The following is a 16,448-nucleotide window of genomic DNA, read 5'->3' as shown; positions in this document are numbered from 1 at the left end:
TTTGTTAAAAATAAATATTTATTTCTTTAACCCTTAAGAGGGTTTTTGCTCTCAGAATAGATTTTGTTCTGTTTTTTTGCTTGTTTCTTCCAGGTTGGATTTTCCCTCATTGCTTAGTGGAACTAAGAATATCTTGTTTATACCTCTTTTTACTTATCTTTACCAGGGGTGCCAATAAATGTGGAGGGCGCTGCGCTGCGCTGTATAAACCTCTCATAAGGAAATGCAAACAAGGACATCATAGGTGCTCTTTGACCTTGCTTTAAAGCCCTGTTGTTTTACCATCTACAGTATATCCTGCTGAGGTGTGTTCATTGGAGACATTTTGTGGCACACACAAATCTATTCCGCTTTGTATGCAGTTTCCTTAAAAACACATCAGTTCAACACAATTTGGAGGCTATGGTTATTGATTTACTAAGGAGGCAAAGTGGAAAACATAGCCTACATTAGGCTCCCTTAAACTTAATTTTCATAACCACGACTAAATAGTCAATTAAATTAATTTGCTTATAAATCCCATCAGAAATCTAGCATTGAGCTTGAAGCATAATCACATAATCTCACACTCATAATCACATACATGGACATATCTCTGTTCATCTTGGATTGCTAACTTTCCAAATGTAATGCTTAGGAAGTGGTTTTCTATGAATTAGTTAAAGAAATGAGTACTAGACTAATGAGTGTTTAGATTTTCTGTCAAAAGGGTAGAGAAATGTGATTCACACATTGAGTAAGCCACTGTCGCCACCTATTGGCAGAAGTTGAAGCAAGTTACATGTCAATTTTGGTATGCATCATATCCTCATAGAAGCCATGTTGACATCATCTGTGTCTAACTGGTGTTAACAGTAAGTAGGGCTGGGCCATAAATTCAACTGAAATGTCTGAAATACAAGCTCAACTTGCCTCAATGAGTCACGTCTTCTGCTACCCTTTCAACTGTGACATCTGGTCCAGCAAGAAATACAAACAAAATGACATTCCACACAGGATATGGTTGTTTTATTTACACTGGAGTTGCCTTGGAAGCAACATGTTGCCCCCAGTACATTTCTGAAATCAAGGATGATAAAAAATATACACATTGCAAAAGACAAATGTATCATTCAAGAATAATGCTGTATAAAAAGAGGGAAACAAACCACTTCTTCTGCTGTGCTTCCAACCCTTACAATGGATTTTTTTCCACCTTGCATACTAATATTTGACAAAATCACCAGGTGAAGTCTTACAACTTTAATGCAGAAAAATATGACGTGTGCAAGATTAATATATTCTTTAATCCAGGTTAGCAAAGCCGCTGGAGCAATAATACTACTCCTGTCAAACAAATTATACTTCATATTTAAATAAAGCATTGCATCAGAAAAAGAAAAGTGTTTGCTTAGGCACCATGTTAAAGTTCAGCGCAACTTCAACACCATGGCAAAAGAGGAATTCACCAAACAACTCTGAGTGAAATCACTAGATAACTATCAAGAAAACAGAGTTCTGTAAAAAGAATTATGCGACTTGCTGTAAGTGGAAATTCACATATTGACTGGAACAATGCAAGGACTTGCTACTCTAGTGAAACAAGAGGGGTTATGTGGGAAGGACAATTCTCAAACCACCCAAAGACTCATGTCACCACTGCTGAAATGTTTGGCAAAAGGGGATAAACAAAAACACAAGAAAGATACCCTGTTAGACTCAGCCTTGGGAACTGGGATGGACCCCATTACCTTGCTTTAATCGGACCTGGAAATTATGGCCATATTCATTCAAGACATATTTGGCACTGATGTGTGAAATAGCCTGCACATACAAAAGAAGGGGAGAGAAGGGAGCGGAGAAGTTGGTGCAAGAGAGTGCATTTGTCTTTTCAGTCTTTTAATCAAGTGACACGTGGGAAAGGGAGGCTAACAAGGGTAGACCGGCTACCTACAACAGGCGGGGTTGTGAAAGATGGAGACCAGGGCTAAATGTTTAACATTGCAGGCCATTAAATTATTGAGTGTTACATAGTTTGGTTCGTAAGGACTGATTTTTTTGTGTGTATGTTTGCTAGTGTCAGAAGCCAGACGGCGTAAGGATGTTCATGTCCCGGGGTTTGAGTTTGTGTGGACGAGGCAGTGCCTTTTTGCCTTCAATATCTGTGATCTCTATCTTGGGGGGGTTGAAGCTGGTGGGGTCATCCACCCTCAGACTGACCTGGGTCTTCATCTCTTCCAGTGTGCTGGACTTCTGAACCCCAAAATAGGACTGGAGGGTGAAGCCACCTGTGAGCAGGAAGGCAGAAAGAGTCAGCCAGAGACATGGTTTTCTCCTGTGGAAAAACCCACTATGGGCAAAAGTGAGCACATGAGATAAAGCTATGCATTCATCTTTGATAGGCAAATATATACAAAAGGTCAAATCTCAAAAAAAAAAAAAAAAAAAGAAAAAAAGCCAAACACAATACACAGGACCAATCACAAGTGAGTGAAAAAACAGACACACAACCTTGAGCCCTATCTTATGCAGAGCGCCAGGCGCAACACAAATGTCTTTGCTAGTACGAGACAGACCTTGAAATGCAGAACACGTGCACTCTGCTTGTTACACATAGACAAGTTTCAGTAAAGCAGCAGATTCAGCAGATCGTTGCATACACTCGGCAAAGCTGTCATTATAACAGCACGTCAGTGTAATATAACGCGCAATGGTGCAAATACTCCTGGCTTTTAAAAGGTGCCATGTGTAAGAATTGAGGTAAAAATATCCAAAAAATTAGCTACATGCATCAAAAGAATGAGAAGAAATAAGGGCGATGATGTCATTAAAAAAATGACAAGGTATAGTGCTGCAGAGATATCAACCTGAATTAGCATGCTAAATTACTAGCCACAGCCCGACAGGTATCATAATACCAGTTTCGACCATGGGAGGCGGTATGCCGGCAACATAACCGCCAGTCAAACTGCAATACATGTTTGTCGGTTGTTACTCTAGGGTAGACCATTTCACTTTCTGGAGGTATACTGCCCCCATCTTTTATGGAATGAATTGATTTTTTGGCGGACATTACACATGGCACCTTTAAAGGGAATAGGAGATGGCACATTCATTGGTTTACTGTATGTTGCACCCAATACAAACACAAGTACAACCCTTCTGAGCTGTCAAAATATGGTTATAAACATGCTTTGCCACAAAAACAGACAAAAACATGAGATAAGTCGAGCTATATGAAGTCATTATTTTGCTGTCACTTTTTTGCTGTCTGTTTTCATAAGCCAGAAAGATTGACATACTTGGTACCAATGGTACCTGTGTCTCCTCTTTCATCTGATATGCTTGCCATATCTATGCGTTCACGGGTTCGCGGGTAATTCAAACGAGAGTAATGGGTGCGCAGGTTTTAATTTCATGATTTTTTATTTTCATACTTTAACATACAGACAAGTGCGTGGTCTCGTTGGAAAGCCCCACTTCTGCTCTGTCACGCAATAACGGCTGCGATGAACAGTTGCGGAGCAATGTATGTAACAGAGAAGAAAGGGTGTGTTTTTTGACGCACTTTGCGTCAATCGGGTTCTAAGGGTTAAAATCTCACGTACCCCCTGGAGTGCCTTCACGTACCCCCATTTGAGAACCACTGGCTTAGAGCACCTTTAACCTACCATGCATTAATAGATTAAATACATGTACACACAAACAATTTGTGCTCAATGAAACAATCTCTGAGCTACCAGATGAGGTGGAGTCTGATCCTGGGTCAGTAGAGGACTTCTGCACAACGGGGCGCGAGGAGCCAAAAAAGCTCCATCTTTCTCCGCCGCCTGAGCCCTCGTTCCCGCCCATATCACTGCTGCTGGTGCTGATGCTGCTGCTAGCTTCTGCTGAGGGTGTAGACAATGCAGGACTCAGGCCAAACCAGCTCCTGTGAGGCAGACAGAAATAACACGCAGGTATTAGTGAGCATCACACTGATACCCAGGTGACATGCTAAATTCATACCCAATACGGATATCAGAGCTTGGGTATCCTGAAACTAAAAGAGTCCCATTTTGAGCTGCGAGGGCAGAGTATACCACCATGTGCTGCTAATCACCATTGCTGCTTGAACCAACTCCGCTGGTATCAGGTGATACAGTTGAGATACTGATAAGGCACAGAACAAGTTTGATATGGCAGCCTAATAAATCTACATAGTATGTTGATGGTGCATTTCCAACTGCGGTGAAACCCCAGTGTGAAAAAGCCTTAGTTCAGTCCTGTATTATGGCTTTAAATTAGCAGTAGTTATTCGCCTTATTCACCCGGCGGCCAGAACGTAGCCAGCGAACCCTTCTTCTTTTTCTATTTTTTTTTTGGCAGTTTGCAAACAGAGTGCATTACCACCATCTGCTGGACTGAAGTATGATGGCAAGTGTACCCTGTAGCCTCTTAGTCTGATTTGGTCGCCAGCCTTTTCATTTATCTTCGTTCACTATCTCGCTGGCCGCACACACTCACTCACTGACTGACGTCATGCTCAACTTTTAAAGGAGCCGCACATACTGCTAGTTTTGATGAGCTTTGACATGTTGGTTTTGCTGCTGTACCATTGAGGACAGTAGGCAGCAGTCTTCCGTTTCAAACAGAACCACTGTCTGCCCTAGAGTTCGATAAGATGGTATGTGACCTGATCTGACGAAATGAGTCATAAGTCCCACATTCTAATTTTGAGATACATAAACCATTGAAAATGTTGAATTTTGGGGAAAAAAATAGTCTGATTTTGCAGTTGAAATTGTATTTTGTAAATTTGAGCCAACATCTTTAGGCATCTTCCAGCTATATTGCTAGATTGCTAACAGGGGAGGGAGCATAATAAATGAGACGTAGAAACAGAGCACAGACAAATTAGAAACACCTACGACCATTTTCCCTTTCTATTGCCATTACAGACAGAAAAGGGAGCAGTCAAATTTCAAGAGCCCAGTGCGTCCATTTAGTCAACATATCATCAAAGTGATTTCCTGCAGCATGGCCCCTTTAAATAAGTGATACGCTTTTATTGTGATAAGCTTTTAAAAGACAACACACACAAGCTGTTCATATGAATTTGGGCCCATGACCTAATATTCATGTAGGTGTTCATCTCCCACTTACCTGCGATTGACTTTTGGGGAGGAGTAAGGGCTGACACTAGGTGTGACTGAGGGGGTAACAGAAGGGGTACAGGATGGGGTGCCACAAGGGGTGGATTGTGCTGATGTTGTAAGCCTGTCCTCCTTGAAGTCCCCAGCAGGCATCTTCAACTTCTACAAGGCAGAGGGTAAACATATAACATTACCAAAGATTTATCTTTCTCTTTTGGCAAACACTTCCTTGTTATTGATGCACCAATGATATTCTTCTAAATGTGTCAAGGCTAAACGCAGGGGGTGGGGTGGACTGGGGCAAGAGTCGCTAATGAAAACCACGGGAACAGAGTTTGGCAGGAGGAGTATGGCAGGTGGTGCTCTGAGCTAGCAGAATGAACTGGGCAGGCCACTAGATAAAGATACTGCTGAACCTTATACCCAAGTCCTTAAATAACCTTAGTTGGGAAATCAATCAAACGCCACTGTGATGCCTGTTCATCAATCTGATATCATCTGCTCAGTTACAAACTATTTAACAAACAGCATTATAAAATAAGCAGAACAAACGGCATTGTCCGTATTTTACGACAATGACCTGCATTTTCGCTCCTGACAAACGGCATTGACCTGCATTTTCGCTCCACCCTATTGGTACCCCACCATGGGCTACTTGGTACCCCATCATCATCACAGATGGCAGGTTGGCAGTAGAAAAAAGACAAGGGTGAGCATGATCAAGCATCCGTACCAGTGCAAATGGAGCTTTTGACGTGATAAAATATTATTTTCTGTCCAGTCCTATTGCCCTGTCCGAGGACTAGTTCTGTGTTTTGCTAACTGCCAATGAAGACATCCCAGTGTCCATTCTTGAAAGAACACCACAATATCAACATTGACCACCATACAAGGATTTTTACAGGTTCTACTAAATTGTTTTTAAATCTGGTTAGCATTATAACCACGCTGCGCTAATGTGTTAAAAACTGTTGCATTCAAGTAAATTCTGCAAACCTACCACCACAAATAGAATTCAATTCTGTGGGAAACACTGAAATCAGCATAATGAAAACATGTTTTGTAGGGTGACATGGGCCTAATAGATAATTTAGGTAGTATTCTTTTTTTTCAAGGCAAGTATTGCAATTTTTCAACTTCTTGTTAATACAATGGCATCAAGCATAAAAATATTCAATAAAATTGAAAAATGTGTAGGCCTAAGTCCACAACATAGCATGGGTCATTCCACGTCAATTCAACCAGGGCCCACGCACTTGGGTCTCAAAAAATTATGAAAAAATTACCAGGTGTACCTATGTTACCCAGGAGAAAATACTTTTATGTAAGGTCAATACTTTCCAAGATACATCCAGTTTTACAGGGGGAGGGGGGTGTCGATTTTGTTCAGCCTTTTTTTTTTGTGTCAAAGTTCACAAGCCCATAGCACAAGAACTAAACCATGTAGGAGGCTCCAATTTTACATGCTGGTACATAATAGGAATAGTTCTGGTATTGCTTGCCGTCCGACCGGGGTGGGGGGGGTTATGGTGTCGGTCAGACCGGTGGGGGTTAGGGGTGCTGGCGTCTTGTGCGATACACTACAGACTCTGTACATTTAACAATTATTTATTAAACACTGCATATTAAATAAATAACCAGCTTTTCAAGCGATCACAAAGTAATAACACCAAACAAACTATACAACAGAATACAAATATTTCAAAATATTTGTGTAATTTGTGCAATTTTAACAAAGACTATTACAAACTATAGAACAAGTGCAAAAGAAAGTGCAAAACAACAAAATGTGCAAATGTGATCAGTCACTACTTATGGCAGAGCTGACAACTAGCATCGCTACAAGCCATCCTCCTTGGCTTTAAAAAAACATTTCAAGGGCCCTTTGGTAATTGCACTGAGAATACAAGAGTATTATAGTGTTTTACTATTGGACCATTAATACCTATCTACATGCAGGCTGTCAGACCGTTGCCCTGCAGCCTGTTCCGCAAGTATGTCCTGATCTATGACACCGAGAGTGAATGAAGTTTAGATTATTTTTTAGGTTTTGTGTAATATGTATGGAATTTGAGCGCTGAGCGCTTTTAAATTTAGAGGCTGGAGCGACCGCTATGTTCTGCTCCAATACCGCTCACACCACGAGTCTGAGGCTTGCCCAAAACCCACCCAGAATTCATGTCTTCCTAATAAAACCAAGACAGTTAAATTTCAAAGATATTGGCCATAGTAGCCTAAGTTCGTGGATGGGGATGGAGTTAGCTAAATAATTTAGAAAGCATACACGTAGCCATGGGCGGGCCTGGACCACAAAACCTTTTGATATGCCTGCAACGTTTATGACATAAAAAGTGGAATATGAACGCATTTCATTACACCTGACAATTAAACGGAGCTGTGGCTGTTCGCGATTTAACTGATTCTTAAGCGAGGAGCGGGATATTTACGCGGCTCAGCTCCGCTTACTAGCTCTGATTCGGAGGCATATCACTTATGTAAAGATTATAAAAACTGATTATTTTTCGATTTATGGCAGGTTTCTTAATATTTTCTTAATGCGTTCTGCAGAGAAGGGAGACTGGCGTTGGTTTGAAATGAAAGGGAGAAAACAGGACAGAGTAACATGGTGGACTGCTTTTTTTTTGACGATGTAGTTAAGGCGGCAGGCATGTTTTGCCAAGGCGGCCGCCATTGACTGCAAATTGGTGCGGGAAATCCTGGTAATGACGTCATCCATAGCAACTAAGACTCACTCTTAGTTTAGGAGTTCTCATTTTTCCTTACTAAGAGTAGGTCTGAAAGGCTTTGTGAATAACTTTGTGGCGATCAAACCTGACCCCCCATAATAAAATAATATAATGAAAACATGGCGGCTACATACGGGAGATGGTCAGTGTCCATAAATAACAGCCCAGGTAGCGCTGTCTCCGCCTCTCTCGTTTCTCTCTACCGGTGTTTCGTCTGCTGCGTGTTTGGTTCACTGGTGTTTCCCTGCGTAGGCTGAACGTGACGAGAGGTAGAGTGTTTTGCCTTGTGAGAGCGGACTGGTTTGGTCCTTGTCTCGGACGCTCCGTGAGTATTGCCTAGCCTCAAAGAACTGTCTTTCCATTGTTCGGCAGGTTGATAACTCCACCGAGTTGTTCAGAGTTTTGTGCGTGTTTGGTCTAGTCCATACCGAGCTCCGTGATCGCTTTGCAATAACGAATTGTTTTATCATTGTTCAGCAAGCGATCACGGCAGCAAAGTTGTTGTTCCTGGCCTGTCGGGTCTTTTGTCTTGCCCCATTCGTTCCGTGATCTCCTTGCGCTGTAACTGTCTTATCATTGTTTGCAGAAGTCACGCAACGTGGGTAAGCTAGTAGTTTTGTGCGAGTTTGGTCCTTTGCGACAGTGCGAGGTTGTAGCAGCTGGACCACTTCTCTGTGTTCTCCCGTGCTCTTTAAAAGCGCTCTTGTTGTTTAGTCGTGAGCGCCGCGACTTTAAGTTGAATATAGATTACATAGGCTACTGGGGAGGGTTTCCTTAGGGGTTTTCCTGGGGATTATTGTTTTGTCTTTTGGGGATATTTTTATTTCTACATTTTCCTTTCCTCTGGCGCCAGCCTGCCTTTATTGTAATCTAATCTAAACTGTAAACTGAAAGCAATCACGTTTGTGCTCTAGTTTTGGAGAGCTTTTCTTTTTGTTACTGTTTTTGCTATTTATTGTTATTTTGTATTAATTGGTTTATCCACACTGGGAGCTTTGAAGCAGTCGGCTACGTTGTAGTAAGCCAATTAATTATAGCCTAAATAAAAGGTCTTGTTTGTGCTGCACTTGAGTAGCTTATAATAGCAGCATAATTTGTTTAACCTGCTACTGTATACTGTTTTGGGTTTATTGTGGCCTTAGGCTGAAGAGGTCTTTTTTGACTGAAGATACCTTTTCCCCTCGTTTTTGGACTTTTTTGCATCTTGCCTTTTTGCGTTTTTTGCCGAGGCTACGGCCTACCACCTCCTAGTGGCCTGATCTAAAAATAGGCTGAATGGACTGCTACTGCTGTTGTGGTTGTTTGTTTGCTTGTGTGGTGTTCATGTGTGTCCTGAACAATATATTCCATTTTGAACACACCTGTTTGCATTTCTTGAAGTCTTTTTAGTTAAAGAGTTAAAACCATTTAATGTTTTGTGGTGCTTTATAAAGCCATTTAGTTATTATTTCTTAACTTTAGTTTATCTTCACTCTGTCTGAGTGGTGGTGGATAAATCCACCTGGCGCCCAACCGTTACGCTACCCCACTACCGCCACAACTTTTAAGAGAAAACTCCTAGCTAAAATCTTTTAGTGCGATTTAGGAGTACTCCTAGTGGTAAGATAAAAGGCTTTGTGAAAACGGCCCCAGAAGACATATTTGTACTAAACATAGACTCTTAAATTATTTTCCTTATTGAGATAAGTAGAAACACTCACAAAACCAATGAACAGAAAAAAAATCCTTCAGGGTCTAAACAGTAGACCTCACAAGTCTGAAAAATAATTGTGGATCTCATTTTCAGAGCACCCTAACACCTTGTGGGAATATACAAAGATTTTTTAAAATATTTTTTTCTTTATTCTCCATGATCCCTTCTTTTTTAAAAACACCAATTTGACCGGTCTTATGCAAATCTTTCTTTTTTATTTTCCACCCTGAACATGGGCAAAATGCACCATTGAGATTAATATGTTTTGTATAGAGTAACCACAGGAATCCTAGTATAAAGCTACTGTTTTAATTGGAGAGGAAATGTGCACCTGCATAAACAGAGCATAGGGGATTTGACCAAAACAGTAAAACTGGTTGAGTGGTCCTTATCAAGTCCAACTTTTTTTTTGCAAAATGTTAGTGTCTTAACCTCTTAAACTGTTCCTTTTAACTTCAAAATTAGAAATATGCAAACATTTTGACAAAATATATATTTAGGCCCCGTCCACACGGAGACGCTTTTTGGGTTAAACGCACCGGTTTTGCTTCGTCTTGGCCGATCGCCCAAACGAATCCTGTAATCCTGTAAATCCTGTTCCCGTTTGGACGGCGAAACCGCATACCTGCGTATTGATGATGTCATCGCCACACCTCAGCTGCCCTGGACTTGACACTTATAGTATTGCCTAACAATACTAGTTTTCATACATGACATTACCTACGATTACACTCAGTAGGATAAATATCACAACTGGTGCTGCGCAGCGCCAATAGCTTATCATGACTTGGTGGACTGAACAGTGTTTTCCCTGTGTTTTCTTGATGCATTTCTAGCTATCGTCAGTGACGCGAGAGAACTAGTCAGAAGTTATTAGGGAAGTGCGGTGTAAGTTTAAATTAATTTGTGCGTAGTGCCAGTGTCATTCATTTATTTTACATGTCTTACAACATAAATAAATTCATTCATAGTCTAGTGAAGTCAGATATGAGCATACAGACTCATGTTAAGCCTATGGTAGATGCGCACTAAATGTGAATGTGCGATTTGATGCAGGCAAAAGTATCGACTGTTACTAACGAAGGTATTATAGCAATATTATAAATGTGGCAACAGCATAGCCTAACTTGGGTAGACCTAGCGTTTAGTAGCCTATGCATTTGCGGTGATAGCCAAAACTAATGTGAATCGCGGACTATCCTACAACCAAAGAAAGTAAAGGAGATTATTTGTACCTCGTTAGCCAAAATAAAGGACGGACTGCACCCTTCACAAACCGTAAAAATGAAGTTTATTAGTTTTACAGTTGACTACAGTTGGCAGTTCACTATCAGTCCACACAAACAATTCTGGTTTCCTTGCACTAGCCATTTTCGTCCGAGCCTATTCTGTCTGTTTGTATAGCCTACAGAGTGCAAGCTTTGGTCAATTTCTGTAAGAGAAACAGTGCCACCTATAGGCCTATGATATGAAGTAACGTGTTGAGTCTTGTTGAGATGGATCCGTTTGGACGCAAATATTCTTGATATGGTTCCAGGGAAGACGGAGGGGCCTATGTTAAGCTGTGCGACGTTATTGTGATATGCAAGTAATATTAAAAAGTTGTTGCAAATGAACTACATTTGATTGAAATCAGAGCAACACTGACAGGACAACAATGACAACAATCTCAAAAAAGCACAACGTTTTCAACAATCCCTCATGTCTGATGCTCAGCAGCTTTTTGCAGTCTGGATAGATCCGTCAGTGATCTTCCATTCTAATAGATGGCAGTTTTGATCCAACTAATTTTGGTATGGTGGAACCAATCAAATAAACTTCATTTCTTGTTTTTTGCCATGATTTTGCTCTTGGTACACAACTGCAAGCAAGGCTGAGCAAGGAATGGTGAAGGTGTCTTTTTTCCCCTCATGCAGTTTTCTGGCACATATTTGGGGTTCCGTGGATACAATTGTTTGAATGTTTTAATGGAGAACAAAAAATGTGCTCGAAACCCAAACAGTAACCAAGGTGATAATCAATATAAATATGTAATGATTCCACCAGGAAAGGTAAATCTGCTAAACCGGGTCATGGATGGATTCATTTGGATTTAGTTTCTACAATGAGTAACCTGAGATATAAAATATGTAAGCTTATCTAAAATACATATTTAGGAATATATGGTGCATTAGATGCTTTTATGGAGATTGCTTTGGAATTTTACTAGCCAGTTACAATACCAATTCAAATGATCTGTTTTTATGAAAATCATCAAAATCTCAAAGTTTAAAGCTATTGAGCTACCAGTATGTTACTGCCATAAAAATTGGCATGCTGTATTATCTTATATAAGCTTAAAGGAACAATTTGAAGGGTTAAGAGCATGACAATGGTGAAATATAAGGACCACCCTATTCTACAAACTATGCATTCCACTCTTGCAGACATAGCAGCCTGCTCCTGTCCGCAGTACTCAGTTGGATCACCACAACTCCCTCACTGCTGATGACAAGGTGTTTTGCTCTACTGCAGTGTCAATTGTTACTCTTAAGATTAACAAATACATTTTCACGTGTAACCAGAGACTTGGGTGTAATATGCTGGGTAGGTGTGCACTGAAAGTTCCAATTTTGCTTGTCTTGCAATCTTGTTATTTAAGAATATTGCATTCTTAACTGGTAAGCGTACCCATTGAAATTTCCGATTTAGACATTGGTAATGTCGACCTCAGAGACATTACAAATGGAACGCACCATCGGGCTGGTAATGTTACACATTGGGGACAGTGTCTTCTGCTTTATTGTCAACCTGGTAATGGTAACTTTGTGTAGGCGGAATAACATGAGGCCCACTGCCTGCACCGCCTATGGCAAAAGCTGGCTAACAGTAAATTATACAACTCCCCCTATTACCGTCGGTCCCGTATTTCCACCGTCTTGCGTGTATGTGTCACTTAATATCCATTTCTATACAAACCAAGACAGCGGACTCAACCGCTGAAGAAACGCAACCACCCACACCATAGGTGTATCTAAATTAGCTATGTACCAAAAATGACATTTTACCGTGACTCGAAGAGCTGTAAACAGTGTTGTAAGGCTGCGTATACACAACCGCTTAGAGCTCCAGTGGAATTTCATGACGAGAATTCTCGGTCTAACCGTTCATGTGCCGTTGAAACGGTGTAAATAGGCGACCCATCAGATCAGCACTATAACTCCGAGCGTGGTAAACAAAATCGGATATTTCAGGCAGTAAATGCTCCCGTTAAGAACCAAACCAGATTTTGTTCAAATCTACACATCTATGGCTACTAAAAAATGTAATGTTCATTTAGTAAATGTTATTTTGAAGGGTTAAAAAACATCGTTGTTTTAGAATTTCTGAACAAAAGTGGTGATAATTGGGGGTGTTACGAGTAGCTAAACCAACCTTGGTTTTATAGGTCATACTGTAGAACGAGATTTGAATAACGTTAAATCAACGTTATCCTTCACCCAATAAACATCAACAAAATCTGTCATATTTCCCGACATACCAGTATTCTATGGGATAGCTGGTCAGCTCTCCGGCATTTTCTACTCCAGGATCAGAAATGTCAGCTAGATGGTAGGCCTCCAGTATTGTTGTATTGTAGCAGCTAACATTATCTGGCTAGCCAACTTTCCCCTAACGTTAACAAGCCATAATAGGCTAGCAAGCTATTGCTAGCTAACGCTACCTATGCTACGGAACGGGTCACACTCCGTTAAATCCAAGTAGAATTAACCAACAAACACACATTCATAAACAGATGTAGATGTTTAATACGAATCTTACATTATGATTCATCATACTGAAGATAAAGCAAATCACAAACTGTGTAACGTTAAACTATGGCTATCTATGAATACAGCTAAAGCTAATTTGACTTAGCTTCCGTCGCTCAACGTTACGTTGAAGTTGTATCACCACAGAAATAACAACGTAATGAAAAATACCTTTTGAAATGTAGATTTGTTTGACTTTCCAGTCCAATTGATATTATATTTGTGTCCATGTTTCGACTCGTTTTCAGGTTAAGCAAATAATTATCCAAAAAGCCGTGGCCTAGGATTATGTTGAAAACAAGCTACGCAAAATGTCCTCTCCTCATGTAAAACAGAATGTGATTGGTTCTACGTTCTACACAGGGAGGCTCGTCTCATTTGAACGCGTTGCTTGGTAACCCATCAGAGGAAACCATAGGAGGAAACACGTGAAACACCCATATATAGAAGACATTGCGTAATCTGTTTACTTTAGTTTGCAGGAACAGAACAGACGCAACAGGACAAGTCGTTCGGCCTGGTGAAAAAAGGCTTAGATTTTTTATTTGATTCAAGACTTGACTTGACAATGAGTCATTCTCAGACCCTGTAGGCTACATAATTGATCTACGTCAACAATACAGGTCATTCAACAAAACCAATATTGTTCGGGCTAATGATACGCTATTAGGGTTGTGCAATTAAATCAATCGCTAATTTAGGGTGAAAAAAGAAAGACGGAAAAAATAACTGTTTTATGCCTATGTTTGGCAACATTGCTATGATTTTGTGTGTTGTGTGTGTGTGTGTGTGTGTGTAAGCTACTTATTTATATTTGTTGTTCACATTGATTTTTTTCTAGGAGAATCAGTCAAGTTCAAGGAAACCCATAGCCTGGTGTAGCCAACTCAATTCTATTCAGAATAGTCTGAATGAGTTTGGACGTGATTATGGGGCGTGTTTCAACAGATAGGCCTACAGGGGGAAAATGCAACTGCACACAATTCGATAGACCTGACCAACAGTGTTGGGCAAGTTACTTCAAAAGCGTAATGCATTATTTATTACTTGTTACTGTCATCTCAAAGTAATTTGTTACATTACAATATTACTGTCTTTGAATTGTAAGGCATTACATACGTTTACATTACTTTCACCAAAATAACAGGAAATATGGATTTGGTGTTCTCAATAGATTTTCATGTGTTCAATGCAGCTCATTACACGGCAGGAGGTGATGTGGTATGGCATAATGACTGAGCTAGGCTTAAAGGAGAATTCCGGTGTGATATTGACCTAAAGTGTGTTGAAACATGATACCGAGTGTGAACATATGTCTCATAGCCCATCTCAGCTTGTCCCCTGCACTCCAAAATCTGGCGCTAGTTAGCCGATGCTACCAACAGCTTTTTCAATGGTGGTGCTTCGGCATCGGGCTAGCCATGCAAATAAATCACTGTTTTACACCATTTACGAGGCTCAATGTATCTTCACACTTCATTGGTAGACTTCCGAGGACCCTGACAGTGAAATTGTATGTTGACTTTAAATGGTTCTCATCATTGCTGGTTGCCTTTCCTTGCACTTACAGTGGTGTAGACTTAATGCAAATAGTTTGAGAATGGCTACGATCTTTGTCTGTAAAAGCATTTCTCAATTTTGGATTAAAAAGTAAAGTAACTTCAGTTGTTGAGAATTGTACCGAGTAAAATATTACTGAAATTGTATTGGTAATGCCTTACATTACTACATTACAGCAAAAAGCAATGCATTACTGTAATTACATTACTTTTTTAATGCATTACTCCCAACACTGCTGACCAATCAGTGGAAGGAAGAACGGTCAGGGTTCCCACTCTAAGTCAAATGTAGAATTCCATGACTTTTCACTGAATTTCCCTGACAAAAAACAAAAAATCCATGACTAACTATATAATGAATGGTACAATATAGGCCTACCAACCAATGATTTCAGAGCAGCCGCATAGCGTTCAAGAATATTTTACTTTTTTAGAGCGGGGATGAATAAATGGGCATTGAATAAACAAAATTAGAATACTCAAGGAAGCAGTAAAGCTAATAACCAGTACACCAGTTATGAGTGGAAATATTTATATTAGTGTATTTTTCCAAGTAAAACGGCCAAAAACATCCTTCTTCTCGACAAATGCCTTAATCACAGCCTTTTTGTTGTAAATAGACTGTGATAGACTGTGCACCATTGCTCATCTGTCCATCAATGTATAAAGCCGCCCTGATTATTTGATTGGTACAGTTCTCTACCGGGCACACAATGGAGCAAAGCCAGACTGAATTTCCCGAACTCAAATTTTGTCGACAGGATTCAATTCGGGCTGGTTTCCAGGATAGGAAACCCACTGTTCAAGGAAATGGTTTCTTTTTCATTTTCTTTATTATTAAGTTCAATAATGATAATTACAATGCAGGCACAATTCTCAAAAAAAATGAAATGAAAACCTAATCCTAAAGCCCAATTCACATCAAAGATTTGCGACGATAGAGATGCAATGTTCTTTAAACCGGTGTTTCTCAACTACTGGACTATGCAGCGCCATCTATAGTGGGCCGGGAAATGTTTTAAAGTTGAAGCTAGTTTTTCAATAAAATATACGAGAACTGTCTTTATTTAGTGTAGTACAATATCGATGTAATTTAAAAAGGAAAGTATGTTTTATAGTAACCCCATTACATGTCTCAGTCACATCTATTAAATTAGTAGGTTATTTATTTTCGTTAACTCAAATTGAAAATCTGCTCCAACTCAAATTTATAACTCTCAGTTTGACAAGCTAACATTCTATGGGTGTGGGATAGATAGATGGAGAAATGGAAAAGTTCCTGAAGCAGAAAAAATGACAATGCTCGGTCTATGTTTTACCTAAAACTAATAAGGTTGTGAATACAATCCAAATTACATTTAGTTTGAGCCCAAAGCTCAAGTGCCCAAGTGTTGAGTGCAGCTTAATGCTGTCAAATGAGGCCCTGAAGCCTTCGAAAACTGAAGAGGCATCGATACAAGACACCCAACTCTGGCTGATAAACTGGTTGACTTTTAAGAGAAAAGCAAACTGAGCTCAGCTACAGAGAAAATCTATTACATCTT

General features: G+C 40.0%; 1 protein-coding gene across 1 annotated transcript in view; it reads right to left on the bottom strand.

The window, feature by feature from the left end:
- Window positions 1–991: 991 nt before the first annotated feature.
- LOC125286384 (putative monooxygenase p33MONOX) overlaps window positions 992–16,448 on the bottom strand; it is a 36,925-nt gene continuing 21,468 nt past the window's right edge. The window contains exons 6-8 of the mRNA XM_048231429.1: window positions 5,125–5,276; window positions 3,720–3,910; window positions 992–2,267 (exon numbers count right to left, since the gene is read on the bottom strand). Coding sequence (XP_048087386.1) covers window positions 2,059–2,267; window positions 3,720–3,910; window positions 5,125–5,276 — 552 coding nt within the window. The 3' untranslated portion in view covers window positions 992–2,058. The remainder of the gene's footprint in view (window positions 2,268–3,719; window positions 3,911–5,124; window positions 5,277–16,448) is intronic.

This window comes from Alosa alosa, chromosome 21 (genome assembly GCF_017589495.1).
Source record: "Alosa alosa isolate M-15738 ecotype Scorff River chromosome 21, AALO_Geno_1.1, whole genome shotgun sequence".
NCBI classification, from domain to species: Eukaryota; Metazoa; Chordata; class Actinopteri; order Clupeiformes; family Clupeidae; genus Alosa; species Alosa alosa.
The sequence above is the reverse complement of the archived record's forward strand: the minus strand, read 5'-3'. Positions and strand labels throughout refer to the sequence as shown.